This window comes from Peromyscus maniculatus, chromosome 1, assembly GCF_049852395.1.
Source record: "Peromyscus maniculatus bairdii isolate BWxNUB_F1_BW_parent chromosome 1, HU_Pman_BW_mat_3.1, whole genome shotgun sequence".
Classification (NCBI taxonomy): Eukaryota; Metazoa; Chordata; class Mammalia; order Rodentia; family Cricetidae; genus Peromyscus; species Peromyscus maniculatus.
This window is the reverse complement of record NC_134852.1, coordinates 172809120-172825865: the sequence shown is the minus strand read 5'-3', so window position 1 is coordinate 172825865 and position 16746 is coordinate 172809120. Positions and strand designations below refer to the sequence as shown.

At 40.8% G+C, this 16746-nt stretch overlaps 1 protein-coding gene across 1 annotated transcript in view; it reads left to right on the top strand.

Annotated features, from left to right (window-relative positions):
- The window catches only part of Tmc1 (transmembrane channel like 1), a 122563-nt gene that overhangs the window by 55472 nt on the left and 50345 nt on the right, over positions 1-16746 (top strand). Inside the window, exon 7 of the mRNA XM_006985409.4 lies at positions 1523-1621. Coding sequence (XP_006985471.2) covers positions 1523-1621 — 99 coding nt within the window. The remainder of the gene's footprint in view (positions 1-1522; positions 1622-16746) is intronic.

Genomic DNA, 16746 nt, shown 5'->3' with positions numbered 1-16746 from the left:
ATTTTAGTCAGCTAGTTTTATAATTCCTGTGACAATTCTGGGGCTTCTAAGTCTGTTTGGCTGAGAAGACAGTGGGAAGAGATTCTTGCCCAAGTTAAGAGTTTCAGGCAGTATAGCCAAATGTGTGTGTATCTCACCCATTTCAAATGAAGCCATACTTTATTTTTGTTCCTCTATCTAAGGAAACCTGAAACTGCAATCCATCCCTGCCTACTGCTACTCTCCTTGGCTTCAGAAGCAGGTAGAGCTGGAGTCTTTTCCTCACATGCTGTGCTAGCTCTGTATGGAGGAAATGAAAGGCTGTTGTTAATTCCTTTGAACTCTACAAGATTCTGTAAAGTGCAGCGCACAGGCCCACTGATGAGCTGAAATTGTCCTGCCTTTGGATACCTGTTCACATGTGTGTTAAATACTGAAGCATGTCTTGTTTCCTGGGTGATGATTTCTAACTCCTGAATGTTCCTGGGTGATGATTTCTAACTCCTAAATAGGAACAAAAGAGGATGAACTCCCTGTGTGCTAACTGTGCAGACACCAGAGACCAGAGCTAAGCATTTCCCAACCATATGACCATATTTCATAGCCGCCTTTACCCAGCAGCTCCACCTAGCATTGTTCTGAGGCATGTGGCCTTTTGTCCCAGACTTATATGTCTCTCTGCAGGCCCAATACCTCACTTACCTTTGTTCTCTGTGCCTCTCAACTTTGGAGTGAAGCTGTGTGTGGAGAAAGAACTTCCTATTCTGTTCAGTTCAGGAAGTCAACGCAACCAAAGGCTGCAGTTTCAGAAGATCATGCCCTTCCTACAAAAGAAATCAGCAGGGGCTAATTCCTCGCCTTTGGCTGGTCAGCCTCTGCACACAGGTTTTAAACTGTGCTTACTAACTCCCTCAGGAGTTCATTTCACATATGAAGCAGCTTTTACTTGGCAAGTTGTGGGGGATGAAGAATGCTTTATGGATCCTTCCTATGACCCTATTCTTGCCTTATTGCTAATCCACTGTTCCCGGTGCTGTTCTCTATTACACTGCTTCTCTCCTTAGCCCATAGCACAGATTCAGATGGAGATGGCAGAGGTGCTGCTGTAATAAGGTTGGTTTTCCTGAAGCTTTAGTTCCATCCAATGAACCCTCCTTCCATCTCCTCTCCTAAGGGGAGCTCTCATATGAAACTGAGGATAGTACCATTTTGATGAACACTGTGGTGCCCCCAAGACTACCTCTCCTCTTCTAACTATGGCTACTATCATGGCGGTGATGAGCACAGGGCTTCTCAGCAAGTCTCTTGGTGACTGTGGTTGCCCTGCTTTGAGATTTATCCAGTGAACTCAGGATGTAGGGGCTTTACTTCCTTTGTTTTTAATTCTGGATTTAGTGGATTCCCAGGAAACAAGACCCCACATGGAGACCACAGAGTCCAAATGAAAAGCTTTCAGAAGTGTTTTTAAATGAAACCATTTGTGATCACATGTGTAGCTCAGATTTTGCATCCAATTGTTAACTGCTCTTTTTGCTTCAACTAGTACCTCTGGGGTTTACCATATGGCAGCTTACCTAGGAAAACAGTCCCAAGAGCTGAAGAGGCATCTGCAGCCAACTTTGGCGTGTTGTACGACTTCAACGTAAGTATTTCCACAGAACTGTCTGTAGGGGACCAGCTATTCCCTGTTGCTGTTATCCTGGAATACCACGGCCTTAAGAGAGATGTCCCCGTCTCCTGTTTATAAAAGACTATGTGTGTAGAAATGTGTATGTGTGTGAATAAGATTTACACACATTATAATATGATTACATAGGAATATTGACTATGGAGTAAAGATGAGCTCAAATCCCAACAATTTCAATCAAATATTATTTAATCTCCCTTTGAAAAAGAACAAAGGAAGAAGAATTTGCAAATGTGCTTTTTGAAAAATCTTATGGGATTCTTTGGGAATTCATTTTTCTACTTCATATTAACCTCTTCACAATCCTACATAAGATTCATACATAATATTACTTAATAGTCACTGCAAAATCAAGTTAAACATTTATATCCTGAGAAATACCAAATTCTAAGTAACACTAAAATAAGTACTACTTCACTATAGTACTGAAACAAATAGTATTCTGTTATAGTACTAAAGTTAATCTTATTCAATAGCATAATTTGCCCCGATTGTCAACTTAACCAGCCTGGGGGAGAGAGAGAGCCTAAACTAAGGAATCACCTCTATCAGATTAGCCTCTCAGAATGTCTGTGGGGGCATTTTCTTGATTTATGATTAATGTGGGAGTGCTCAGCCCACTGTGGGTAGTGTTATCTCTGGGTAGGTGGGTTTGGGGTATTTAAGAATGGAAGTTAGCCAGAAATGCCCACTGGTAGCATTCTTCCACAAATTTTTGCCTTTTTAAGTTCTCGCCTCTAGGTTTCTGCCTTGAGTCCTGCCCTGGCATCCCATGATGATGAACTGTAACTCGTCAGCTGAAATAAATCCTTTTCTCCCCAAGATGATTTTGGTCAGTGTTTTGTCACAACAACAAAAAGCAAGTTAGAACATTTAATTAGTATAGCACAGTCTTATTCCTGTTAATTGAAAAATCATTTTGGGTAATGACTCAAGTCTGTGATGATGAAATTCTATTAATTCTTTTTAAAATACTAACCAGATCAGAGATGTTTGGAAGCTTGTGAGTAGGAAAGTTCTAAGGCAAAGTTTAGGAAATTGATAATTCATTCAGTTTTTTCGGAGAATTTAAATGAGAATCAATTTTTGTATATTTGACATGATAAGGAATTAAAAACCTAGATTTCTTCTTCATAGTTAATATGTGCATTCACACATATTTTGGTTTCTAAATTTTGAGCTTCTTAAGATGAGAAGATGGCTACTCTGTATTCTTTCCAGCTCCTAATCTGGTCCTCATCTAACTGGTGGATGGCTCTCATGAACCCTGCTTTCTGTCTCTATAGTTTGTTTCTAGACTTTTTTTCTCAAATAAATGAATCAGATGACATTTAGTCTTGTGAATCTCATAACTAGCAATCCTGAGTGAGGGGAAGATTTTTTAGATCTATGTGATGAAAACCACAGAAATAGATTTATGTGATCAGTACCAGAAAACACAAATTTTAAGACCGTGATCCCAACTCTAAGAGTTCACAGTGAGCTACTAAGGAAGCATGAAGCATAGACTAAGTAGTGAGTGTGCCACTTCGACTCTGTAGTCACCCTAATCAGATATTTCATAGGTCAGCATTTGTTCATTGAATATAAGCATGCAATGGCCTTATAAAAATAGTGCTGTGGATCTTGACTGATTGTACATGTTAATAGGAGGAAGATAAATAGATGACTAGTATATGAGGTGCTGCACACCATATTAGCACAATGGAAATAAGAAGAACAACAATAAGAGGGTCCTGGGGTGTCCTGTTCAGGTGTGGTGCCTTAGTTACTTTTCTAGTGCTGTGGTAAGATACTATGCCTAAGGTAGCTTATCAAAGAAAAAGTTTAATTGGGCTTATGGCTGTAGATGGTTACAGTCTATGATTGTGGCATAAAGACATGAAAGTAGGCAGCTGGAACAGCAGCTGAGATTGCCCATCTTAACCACAAGTAGGAGTCAGAGAGGGTATGCTGGGAATAATGTGAGTCTTTTGAAACCTCAAAGCCCACACCCAGTGACATATCTCCTCCAACAAGGTCATACTTCCTAGTCCTTTCTCAACAATTCCACCAACTAGGAAACATAAGAGCCTGTGGGGAACATTTTCTTTCAAGCCACCACATGTGATTAATTCTGCTTGAGAAAGGCTCAGTTTTACTGGGTATAGTTTTTGAATGGCATTTCTAACCTTGAGACTTTAAACTTTTCAATTTTATTGTAGTATAATTTACAGACTGTTAAATTCACCCAATGTAAGTGTATGGTCTGATAATTTAAAGTAAATCTATGCAGCAGTCATCACAAGCTGGCTTTGAAATACTTCCCTCACCTCCCATGGATCTCTTTAGTGCCTGTCTGTCCTCTAGCCCTCAGTTCCCGATCTCACACAACTCTTACATCTATTTTTTTTTTTATATTTTTGCCTTTTCTAGATTTTTTAAGGAATAAATGCAATCATATGACGCCTTGTATTTGTAGTCTGATATCTTTTATTTGTTATGTTTTAGGTTTACTTATGCTATACATGCACCATAATTCATTGCAGAGAGCACTGCATTGCATGGCTTTAATTTCTTTTGTTTATCCATTCACTGATGAATGATGCATTTCTTCAATGTTTTGAACAATTCTACTCTGAGTATTTGTTTTGAATGCCATTTGCGGACATACACTTTCATTTCTGTTGAGCGGATAAGTTTGAGTGGAGTTACTAGGTAAACATGTGCCTAGCTTTTTAGGAAGTTACTGGTGTCTAAAGTAACTGCACATTAAATGTTTCCACAGTAGGACTTAGGATAATACTCCTCCACATATTTAACAGTTGACATTCATTTTGATTCTAGTATTCTCTATTGAAACTGTAATAGTATTTCTTTGTAATTTTAAGTCACATTTTCTTCTTACACATTGACAAAATAGTTGCATATATTATGGGGTACAAAGTGATGTTACAATATTTTAATATAAGTAAAATGATTAAATCAAGCTAATTAACCTATCATGGATGTCAAATATTTAATGATTTTTGTGTTGAGAATATTTGAAATTTACTGTCTTAATAATTAAGTGCACAATGCTTGGCTCTTTGCTATGTTTATTGAGTTTTGCAATAGATAGAAAATTTCATATATATTCTTCCTGCCCAAGTAAGGTTTTGTGTCCTTTAATTGTCATTACTCACATCCTCCCTTCCCTGGGCTCTGGAAGCTCCATTCCACCTCTTGTTTCTTTGCGTTTGGTTGATTAGATTGCACATAAGTGAGAACATGTGGTATTTGTCTTTCTGTTTGGCTTAGAAAGCAAATGGCAGTTAGGAAACAGAATGGCTGTGCAAAGCTTATTGTATCAGACAAGGCTAGATTTGTGGTTAGGGCAAGGTAATGAGAGGTCTTTTATATTATAGTAACCAAATAAATAAATGCAGCAAGACTCTAATGAGGATTCACTGAAGGATCCATGGGAAATAAAATTAGCAAGTTGCCCATTGAATATGATTATTCCTACAGAAACATTAATATTGTTTCTTTATGAGATGTTTAAATTTTATGGATCTTGAAATTTGAGAACTGCTGTCTGTGTTGTTTTCTTCAAAGATTTTATTCTAACTTTGGAAGGGAAAGAGTTTGGCTAATGTCAGGAGTATTTTGTTTTTCCATTTGTGTCAGGGAAAAGAGTTCACTCACTCTAGCTAGCATAAACAGAAGTAAGTGGGGTGGGAACAGATAATGATAACTGTAGATTAATAGACAATTGATTGATAACAGAGTAGAGCTAAACTAGTAGTTTAACAACTAGAAGATCATTTTATTTGTAACTAATCCTTATTCTAGGAAAGATGAACTTTACCATTCCTGTTTTATAGACGGGGAGGCTAAGGGCTCCTGGGCTTTGCCTTTCCTCTCAGTTCTTCAGGTAGTAAATGAAAGGGTGGGAATCTTAGCACAGCTCTGAAGCCTAGAAGTCGTCTTTATGTGTACTGACAGAAGGCCCTGAAGTAACTAGAATTTTTTTTATTAGGAATGCAGAAAATAAGGAAATTTTATCCATGGAATTACTGTAGAAATCACCCACCCCATGCCCAAGATTGGCCAAGGGGAAAAGTGAGCTCAAGGTCTTTGGCTGAGCAAGCCCTAATCTAATTTTCTACTCATGTCCTGTGTGCCAGTAGCAACTTGCCTGCCCTAATTTTCAGTAGAATTCTCATGGCTGTTTCTAGAAGATTGGCTTTGTTCAATGCTTTGTCCACCCCAGAGGTAAGGAATGGAAGCAGCTTGATCCCATTTCCTACTTTGATAGTAAACTTGTAATTTCCAAATCAGCTCCTCAAATGAAAAGGCAGACTTCTCACTTCTTCTTGCCTGAGTTTTGACTTGTTCATCTGGACCGTGACTTCACAGAGGCATTTTCTCTATACCATAAGGTGAGTCCAGAATTCCATCACATCTTCTCAGAGGAAAACATAGGAAACTCGTCATTCTGGCTTCCAAAGAAGTACCAGCAAGGAAAAGTGTGTTCAGTTCCAGGGCCAAGATGACCAGTGGATGGATAGGTCAGCCATGGCTTAGGTAGTTTCTTCCAGGCAAAGGAAGGCGTGCAAGCCCTTAAGTCCGCATTTACAGAACATTAAAAGTAGATGCAAGTATGACCTCTTGTGGTAGAGGAATCTACTAAATGGGAAGGGTCAGAAAAGCTGGTAAAGAAGTAGGAAAGTTCTAAGGAACTTCTAATGTGGTGAACCTCGTTTGGGAATCTCAAAGCTTCCATTCTAGCTGAGTTCTGTCACTTGAAAGCACTTTCTTCAACTCATCAAAGCCTCTGGTTAGTAGTAGACAAGTATCACGTGACACGTGAAAGTAACTAGTTTTATGATTCCTCAGAGTCACAAATTATCATTCACAGAGCAAAATAGTTTTGATCCTTTTATTGAGTGCCAAATGATAGGTCTTACTGTTCAGCAGGGAAATCTATTTTATTAAAATTGCAAGAAATAGAGAGACTAATATGTATGCTATAAACCAAATAGGCAGAAATGTTATGATTGGAATTAGTAGAATTAGAAAAAGGAATTTAAGTCTGTGTTAATCATCATTCTGTCACTACAAGAGAATATCTGAGGTAATTAATTTATATAGAGAAAAGGTTTGCTTTGTTCATTGTTCCGGAGAGTCTCTTCCAAGGTCAGACAGATCTGTGTCCCTGGAAATCTGGTGGAGGTGTCAGGTAACAGTGGTAGGGAGTGGGTTGTGGACCACATTACTCATCTCCAGCCTCAAAGCAACAGAGGAAGAAGAGGAAACCCTTGAAGAGTTTACTTCCTGACTATTCACAATGAGGGGCTCTCCTTAGAGACTATCTCCCACTGGTATTGGTGTGGGGACCTTTAACACATGAGCTTTCAGGGTGGGCAGTCAAGATGCAGACTGCAGCAATTGGGAAGACAGGGTGCCTCTGTTGGCAGGATACTTGGAGATACAGGGATGATGTGGGACAAGACCAAGAGACCCTAGTTTCAATATCCTAGTAAGGAGAAAGAAGGGGGAGCAAGGTTGGAATTTGGAAGTTTTTAAAGCTGATAAGAGACACTGAAATCACAGCATTGAAGAAACATATTTAGAATAAAAGGGAATTCAGTCAGCTTTTCAGCTTGAGGGTGTCTTGTACAGTGTGGATGGGTAAACAGTGAGTTGACTTTGCCTTCCATTTTCTACTGGTCATAAGGATGTGGGAGTTAGAAGTAGCCTTTGCAGGGCCAGGGGAGAAGAGATAACATGATCAAATGCATTAAATTTTACATGTAATGTTTCATTTTATCTTCAAGACAATCCTTCAAGATAGAGGCTACTAATATATTTACAGTTGCCAAAGACAACATGGATAATTAATGAATGCATGAAATTCCAGCTAAAATCTGGTTGACTTCCATGTCCAGTTGTTTGTTTTACTTTAACATCTCATCTCCTTGAAGCGTGGCCTCAAAGGACCTTGGTGTGCAGTAGGAGAAATGTTGATAGACTGGGGTTTGGTTTTTTGTTTAACCAGCGTCAACAGCTCTTTGAAATCATCTTCCAAAGTAACACTGTTTACTCTGGAACACAGCTCCTGTCAGTTTCTTCCTCTCTTGTTGCATTGACCACACTCAGCTAGATTTTTGTAACTTCTACATAGAATAATAAATCCTCTATTTTAAAAGTATTTCAGTAGTCCAAGTACATCTTTATTATCAGGGGGTTGTTGCTAGAGTTTTCCTGCCTTGCCCATAGTCAGGACAAATCTTTGTCACCCGCCAGTCCCACAGCCGCTCAGACCCAACCAAGTAAACACAGAGACTTATATTGCTTACAAACTGTATGGCCATGGCAGGCTTCTTGCTAACTGTGCTTATAGCTTAAATTAGTCCATATCCATAAATCTATACCTTGCCACATGGCTGGTGGCCCACCGGCATCTTCACATGCTGCTGGTCATGGCGGCATCTGGCAGTCAGTCCTTCTGCCTTCCTGTCCTTTTATTTCTCCTCTCTGTTAGTCCCGCCTATCCTTCCTGCCTTGCCACAGCCGATCAGGTTTTATTTATTGATCAATCAGAACAACTTGACATACAGACCATCCCCCAGCACAGCCAAGTGCAGACCATCTCAGACACCTGCACTCAGGCCCATGGTCCTAATCATCCTCTATGCGGACCTGCTGGGTAACGCCACAAAGAACCCAAGAAGGGCTCGCACAGGACATACAGAACATCCCACAGCAGGGGGTCAATTTAAAGAGGTGGATGGCTTTAGGGTTTCTCAAGAAATAGGCAACAAAACTATGTTACATGAGAAGGTATTTGGGGGGAAATTCTTACAGAAGAGAGAGAAAAAGGAAGCAGGGGCTAGACAAGTAGAGCAACATAAACCAGGGCAAGTCTGACACTTGCAAAGGAAACTAGAAAGGAAAGACTATTTGGGGGAGTCTGAGACTAGAGGAGAACCTGTATTAGTTCACTGTAACCAGTTCTATCATATATGCCCCGTCTATTCAGTGACTGTCTGGGCACTGTGCATGGTATGTGGCCAGTGTGAAGCATCATGATGGATCTACAGTGTCAAACAAAGCTGGACGCTGTCTCTGGAAGGAGATTTGAGCAGCACATCTGCTCCCAAGAGGTCTGTTGGCCTGGAACTGACTTACCTTCTTTGAACTTCAACAGGTTTAAAACACAGACAGAACCGGGTGGTGGTGGCACACACCTTTAATCCCAGCACTTGGGAGGCAGAGGCAGGAGGATCTCTGTGAGTTCGAGGTCAGCCTGGGCTACAGAGTGAGTCCCAGGAAAGGTGCAAAGCTACACAGAGAAGCCCTGTCTCGGAAACCAAAAACCAAAAACCAAAACCAAAAACAAAAACAAACAAACAAACAAACAAGCAAACAAGAAAAAAAAAAACACAGACAGCATGGCTGCTTTGCCACAGTCATTGTTTGAGTCTAGTTCCAGGGCTGGGTCAGCAGACACCCACTTCCTACATAGCCCTCCCTTGGTGACATGACCCAAAACAGCAGGCTAAGCTTCTTGGGGAGAAAACCAGGCTTGTACATTTCCATTTCCACACAGAGAACTCAGTCTTCCCTTAGATAACCTGTGACTGGAAGGAGGAGTGTCTCATCAGTGTGTCTAGTGACATTCTTATAGCCTTCATGGAGCAGGGTAGAATGCTGTCCATGCACACGGCCAGGGATTGGCAGTATCTAAAGGCTGTCCACCCTTGGATCCCATGTTTGCTTCACTTCCTCATTATCCAGGGCATTTCCCTCAACAGGCTCTCCGAGGGTCATTAAAAGAAGACACAACTTACACTCTATTTTGCATCCTAGATTTTCTTCTTCATTCATTAGTTTTTCATACTGTTACTCCAAGACTTCATTAAAACCCGTGTAAGAAATGAGAGAGATTTTTCCGTCTGCTTTTAGATTTCTTGTTTTCCTGGATTGTAGAGTTGGGTTCTCTTATCCTATCATGTCTTCCTTTGCCTCCGCAACAAATTCCAGATTCCTTCAATGCAGTCAAACCACACCTGGCCAGACAAAGGTGAGGCTTCCTGCTGAAAATATTCGTGATGCCTTTGGAGGCTGGTGCTTGCTGTACTGACATTATGAAAACAACCTTCCTTCTTTGGGCTTTATAACAGACATGAGTCGTCTTTTGAATCATTCAGCAAACATTTGATAAGCATTTGCCAGATGACAGGCATTAAGCAAAGGTGAGCAAAGCCCAACCCAACTTCTGTCTTCAGAAATACAAAAAATTAGCAGAACAGTCAAGTAACAGCAACTGCTATGGAAGAAAGATCCAATATTAAAGAACTGCACTGGGGATCCTGGAATGGCTAAAGGAAAGAGATGAATGAGAGGATAAACCATTTTTTGAGAAAATAACCCTTTGAACTCTTTAGAATCATATGATATCCTGAGATATCATATGATTGAGAATGGTGAAGCGTTCTAGCACGTCCAACAGCAAGTGCAAAGATCCTGTGGTGGGGATGGGTTGCCCCATTATGGGGCAGTGAAGGTGGAGCTCAGAACAAGGGGAAGCAGGGACCCACAGCCCTGGAGAGATAAAGTATCGAACCATGTGAGATCCTCTCAAATCTAGAATAAAATTTTTTTTCTTGAGCATAATTGAAAGTAATTTAAGCAGGTTATTGGTGAGTACTGACATCATCAGGCTTAGATGTCAAGAGGTCAAGGGACTCACTAGATGGAAAGCGGGCAAAGTGACAAGTGACGAAGGGGAGAGTAGGGAGGAGTCTGCCAGTATGTTCTGATGAGTGACTAGGATTGTGTAAAGAGCTGAATTCCCCTGGCAGGGGTTGCTGGTATTTAAAAATCAGAAAATTGGATTCTCACCCTACAACTTACTTACATTTACAAGTACAGAAGTCAACCGACCAACAAAACTCCTAAATGTGATCTTTTCAGCCTCCAATTTCAGAACAAAGGAAACACCTATGTGTGCACACGTGTGCATGTGTTGTGTGCATGTATGCACATATGCGTGTGTGTCTAGAGATCAAACCCAGAGCCTTGTACATCTTGTACGTGAGTAGGCAAGTGCTCTGTCATTGAGCGACTTCCCCAGCTGGTGGAAAACAATACTCACAGTATGTCATTGCAACACTGAGATTGTCTCATTTTTTTAAAAATATGACTTTTAGATGTACAGAGAAATTAGCCATTTTTTTTGGTAACTTTAGTGTCTTCCATACTTTTTGATGTCTTAATTCAAATTTGAGCACAAGATTATACTTGTCATGTTACTATGTTGAATGATACCTGTGATTTATTAAAATGAATAAGAAGAGAGCAGGTGTCTAGAGAGGGGTGATTTAGATGGCAATCTAAAGATGCTTAATGTGACTGAGGGCTGCTAATGATCACTGAAAGCAATTTCTTTATTCACTCAGCCATTGCCAAGCAAACTGAATGAGAAAAGCTGGGAGTGCCGAGACAACGAACATGTTCTCTGCCCAAGGGGATGCTGGAGTCTAATTTGTTGTGCAAACCAACAGTTGTTATGCAATGCTACATTCTCAAATGATCAGATATATCTTTTGGGCATATTAAAGTACAGTGCTGTCTCAGTATGGGTCCAGTGTTTGGGTTTACTGGAATTTTATTATCTAGAGTTTTCAGAGAAGTCTGTCAAACTGTAACTATTTCCTACCTGAGTTCTGAATAATTTGTTTGGAAAGGAGAGGCAGATGGACATAAAAATCCCACATCCATTGTTTATAGAGATCTAATTGGAGGACCAATTTGAGACCCATAGCCAAATGGTCTTACTATTATAGAACCATGAATTAGGCCGTTTTACCCTGAAGCTTGCTTACTTGCTAACCTCTGAGCAGAGCCAATCCAGTAAATTTCAGTTTACAAGCAGAGAAGCCATTGTGCCTCCCCAAATTGGCTTGAGAAGAGGAATAGAGAAGGGATATCAACTGGTGGAACCCCAAGTACCTGAGGATTCTGAGAGAACATTTCTCTTTAACACCTGGCTCTTGAGAAGTCAGCAGAAGCCATAGCCCAGGAAGACAATTTCATTATGCTAAAAGACTGACTGTGTCCAATAGAAGGCATATGGCTAGAAGGGTCTTGAAGCAGGATGCAAGCACATTCAGAGATTTACCCATTGAAGATCCTTGTGATCAGGAGAGAGAGAGAGAGAGAGAGAGAGAGAGAGAGAGAGAGAGAGAGAGAGAGAGAGGTGAGAGTTGTGTGACTTCAGGAAAATGTATTTATTTTTGTCTGTGTACATGTTTGCCTGCTTCTCTGTATATGCACTTTGTGTGTACTGGTGCCCATAGAGGCCAGAAAAGGCATCAGGTTTCCCTGGAACTGGAGTTGCAGGTGGCTGTGAGCTGCCAGTTGTGGGTGCAGGGAACCAAACTAAGGTTTCTGCAAAAGCAGCAAGTACTTTTAACCACTGAATCATCTCTTCAGCCCGAGACTCAGCATTTGTGTGGGTGTTGGTGATTGCAAGTCAAGCTCTTATGCTTTCATGGCAGACACTTCATAACTGAACCATTTCCCAGTCCTCATGAGATGATGGGCTTCTAAAGTCAACTGAGGAACCCTCAAAAGGCAGCAGTGCAGAGAAGGTATCTCTGTGCAATACAAAAATGAGGCAGAAACTACAGGATTTAGCTAGTGACTGGATGTGGGCTATGGATGAAAATGGGACAGCAATGTAAATGACCAGGTTTCTAGCAGTAGTAAATTGGTGCCACTCTCTGAGAAAGGAAAAAGAAACCTCTTTGGGAAACTGGAATGTGCTAATTCACACCTGGGGGTCATCATGACGGAATGAGATATGCCATGGGCACTGGGCTATGAGCTTAGATTCATACCAAGTGTTAGTTGTGGGCACAAAAGTAGTTGGGCATGGTGGTGTAAGCCTTTAATCCAAGCACTTGAAAGGCAGAGACAGGGGCAAGGGCAGGGGTCTGCAGGGGCAGGTGAATACAAGTACTTTTTACAAAAGACAAAAGAGTTATAACACAGTGCACTTAACAAAAGAAACTCCATCATGGAAATCACATGCACTCCAGTTGGAATCTTGCTTCACACTGCCTTTGAGATGCCAGACAACCACCCTGACCTTTTGATAGCCACATGTAAAATATTTTACTGATAACATGCCAGACTGGTAGAAGAAAACTAAATGAGATTATGCACGTTAAGTATCAGTGCAATGTCTGGCACTTGGTAGATGTCGTTGGTTTGAATATGAATGGCCCCCACAGACTCATGTGTTTGAATGCTTGGCCAGTATGGAGTAGCACTATTAGGAAGTATGGCCTTGTAGGAGTAGGTGTGGCTTTGACAGAGGAAGAGTGTCACTAGGGGATGGACTCTGAGGTCTCAAATGCTCAAACTAGGCCTAGTGTGACATTCACTTCCTGCTGCCTGCTGATCTGGATGTAGAACTCTCAGCTCCTCTCAAGTACCATGTCTGCCTGCATGCCACCATGTTTCCCATCAGGATAATAATGGACTAAACCTTTGAAACTGTAAGCCACCCCAATTAATGTTTTCCTTTATAAGAGTTGCTGTGGTTGTGGTATCTATTTACAGCAATAGAAATATTAACTAAGACAGTAGGTGTTTTGTAAACACTTGCTTTGAGTGTCTATCTCATGAAAATATTCTTTTGTTAGAGGAGAAAAAATGCTTGAAAGATAAAAGCTTGATATCCACAAGGCAGAAGCCAAAGGAAGCTGTGTCAATGTCTCTGGCCTGTGCAGGAGGCAGAGAGACAAGGACTTCGATCCACAGGTAGACACCAAAACAAATGATTTTTGTCACAGCTTTGAAGGATGGAGTCTTTGACACTAATATGCTGAAGAAAAAGTCTGTGGAGGCTGAGTCCTGCTTCATCTCTCCAAGACACACATTATGAATCAAGGACCATGTAACAAGTCTCTCTGTGGTAGGACATAGCGTAGTTATCAGGAGTGGTACAACTGTGTCATATGGTAATATTATTTTGAGTTTTTAGAGGAATCTCTGTACTGATTCCCATAGTGAGTATAAGGATTTATAGTTCCATCACAGAAAACAAGAGGTCCTTTCCCCATATTCTTGCCAGTATTCATTGTTACTATTAGCCACAGATGAATGAATGAGGGAAGTGTTTTTATTCAGCTGTAAAGAAAGATGACATCACCAGGAAAATGAAAGAAACCGGAAATTATTTGGTAAACAAAGTTATAAAACTCAGAAAGATAAATATGTGTCTGTGTGTGAAGGTGTCGACCATAAAACTAGAAAGGGGGCCAGGAAAGGGGAAAAGGAGGTCTTAAGATAAGGTTGGGGAGGAGACTAGGATACACAGAAGCTAGTGGGGGAGAAAGAGGACTAGGCAGAAGGGGACCTGGGGACAAGGAAAGACTGGGAAAGAGAACACCCAAGACAAAGAATGAAAATACCATGTTGAAGCCCATTACTTTGTAAGCTCATCAAAATACTAATAACTAAACAAACAAGAGCCATGCAGTATCTGGTCTAGGTTTCTGGATCTGCATTTCTATAAGAAGAAAGGAAGTGTAGATGTGAGCAAAATACTTGGCTGGTGACAGAGGGTCTGGTTAGGAGCATGGAAGTAACTTGGTGGCTCTCAACATGTTGTCTCCAAGGCCAGGTTGCTCCTGCAACATTAACTAAGGCTCCTGTTGGGTATTATCAGCCTCCCACATCCTTTGCTTTTCTTAGTAAGTGGTCTTGTCTGTCTCTTTCACTCCTACTTGACACCTTCTTAATTAATTGGGAGATGTGAATGATCAGTAACGACTCAAAGTGGAAATGTAGGTGGACTCAGTTCCTGCAGTACACCTCCACCTCATGGAACTTCTGTGACATGCTTCACACATCCTACCTTCATTTTCTACCATTTTTAACTTTGTGGGGTCTTTTGCCCACAAAATAGTTGTCTGATAGTTACTACACATTAACAAGAGTTGCTAAAACTGATGAAATTCATTTATCGTGCTGGGGGTAGAGTTTTGTTTTTCAAAGGGAGTATTTATTTGGAATTATATGAAATATCTAAAAGACAGAGTGCTGCTACAATTTTAGGCAACAAATACTTCTGATATGAAGTCTTGAGGAGTCCAGGAATCCAGTTTTCTCCTCTATCTATGTATTGCATTGGCCAAATACTGAGTTCTCAGTAAATATTACATAAACACATGAGTTAATTCCTAGTGACAAGATAATCAAAGCCTCTAGTCTTCTCCCTTTTTTGTGGTGATGTGTGGGTGACTATGGACCAGAGCACTGGTAGCCTTCAAAAAAGACATACAAGCATAGTGCTCCAGATTTGGAAAGGCATTTTCTGTGCTGATTTGAAACTTGGCTCTGGCTGTAGTTTATCAGTCACAGATTGGGGAGGGGGGAGGAGAATTATCCCACAGGGAAATCAGGGCCCACTAACATAGCAACTGAATACATCCGTGGCTGGGCTAGGAGTCATTGCTATTTTGGTCACTTCCAGATGTCTGCTGCTGTAGTTTCAAGGGAAGGAAAAAGACATGTGGCATGCCCACTGCACGGCAGGGGAGGTTATTTCTCTTCTAGAACTATCAGCTCATATTTAACCATCAATATACTCCTTAGATGGATTTAATAAAGCTTTTGAAATTAAAATTGAATTTATTAATGCCCATTTATACACTTGAGTGCATGTGTAGCAATAGGTCAATGTAAGAGAGCCTGTGAATAATCAGCACCCCTCCACACACACACATATGAGCATCAAAGAAGACTCTCCCCTACTTTGGTAGGATCCACTATTTATGAAGTGCCAGCTTTGAACATATGTTGAATGGGACAGGCACTAGATGAGCCAGCTGCCTCTAGTAACTATTGTGCTGACCTAGCCAGATGCTCTCCATGGTCTATGTTTTCTTCTCATGCTATTTTCAGGGCATCTTCTTTACTCTATTTGTGATTATGAATCATAAAAGATGTTAGGTTGTAATATTTATGGACATAGGGATGAAACTCTATGAAACCTTAAAAAAAAAAAAAAACATGTACAAGGTTTTTTCAAAGAGTCCCAGCTAACACCACGGATCATCTCCTGTTAGGCTGGTAACATGTCTTGCTTCTGTCTTTCCTTGGGAAGATATGTTACTAACATGATCCACATCTTGGGAGACAAAGAAAGGACAAGGAGAAGTGGATAGCTCAGTATTCACTTGCATGGGATTTGTGCCAAAGCTGGCTCATGTTCTGACTCTGTCCTATACTAGCTGTGGGAACCTGGGCAGTAACTTAACTTCTTTAAGACTGAGTTTGTTTACCTGAAAAGTACACATCAGGGGAGCAGCTACTGAATATTCATATGTGTTAGTTGAGGGACAGTGTTGCGGTGAATGACTCCTCCATTATCCAACCAAGTTGTGAGCTAGCCAGAGGAAAAAATAAGCTTAAGCCAGATGTGAAAAATGTAGTATCTTTTATGGAAAGGTAGGTTTCACAGCCAGACCTTGTACCAGGACAGGTGTCCATTTGCATGGACAGACAAAGCCAGTATGTGCTCCCAGAAGGAAAGGATGGCATTCCTTTTTATCATGTGGGCTCTACTCTCAGACTTGTTTCTGCTTCTTGGGCTGCAGTGAGGAACTTGAGAATTGTTGGGAATGTTATACTTAGAGAACTTCTACTTATGAAGGAAACATTAGGGTGAGGAAGAATGAGTGACCCAGAAGCAACAACTTCCCAGGGCTCGCTAGATGGCTCTGAGAGATGAAATAAGGGGGTCCAAGTGCTACTAAATTATCAACAAAATATATTAGCTGATATTGTTACTTTGGTATTACTGTATGCCAGGGCTGCAGTAAAGAAATGTGTAAGGGCCAGTTGCTAAAAGAAGTCAATGGTATGGGAAATGATATGTGTTGTCCCACACTTATAAAAAATAAGCAGTTGAGGATGTAACCTTTAAACTGAAGCAGAGGTCAAGTGTCTGGACTTAGCAGACTCTCCTCTTATTGTCCTGACAGAAGGAAACCAGCACGGAGGCTCAGGACAGGATAGAGGAGACTTCAACTAGT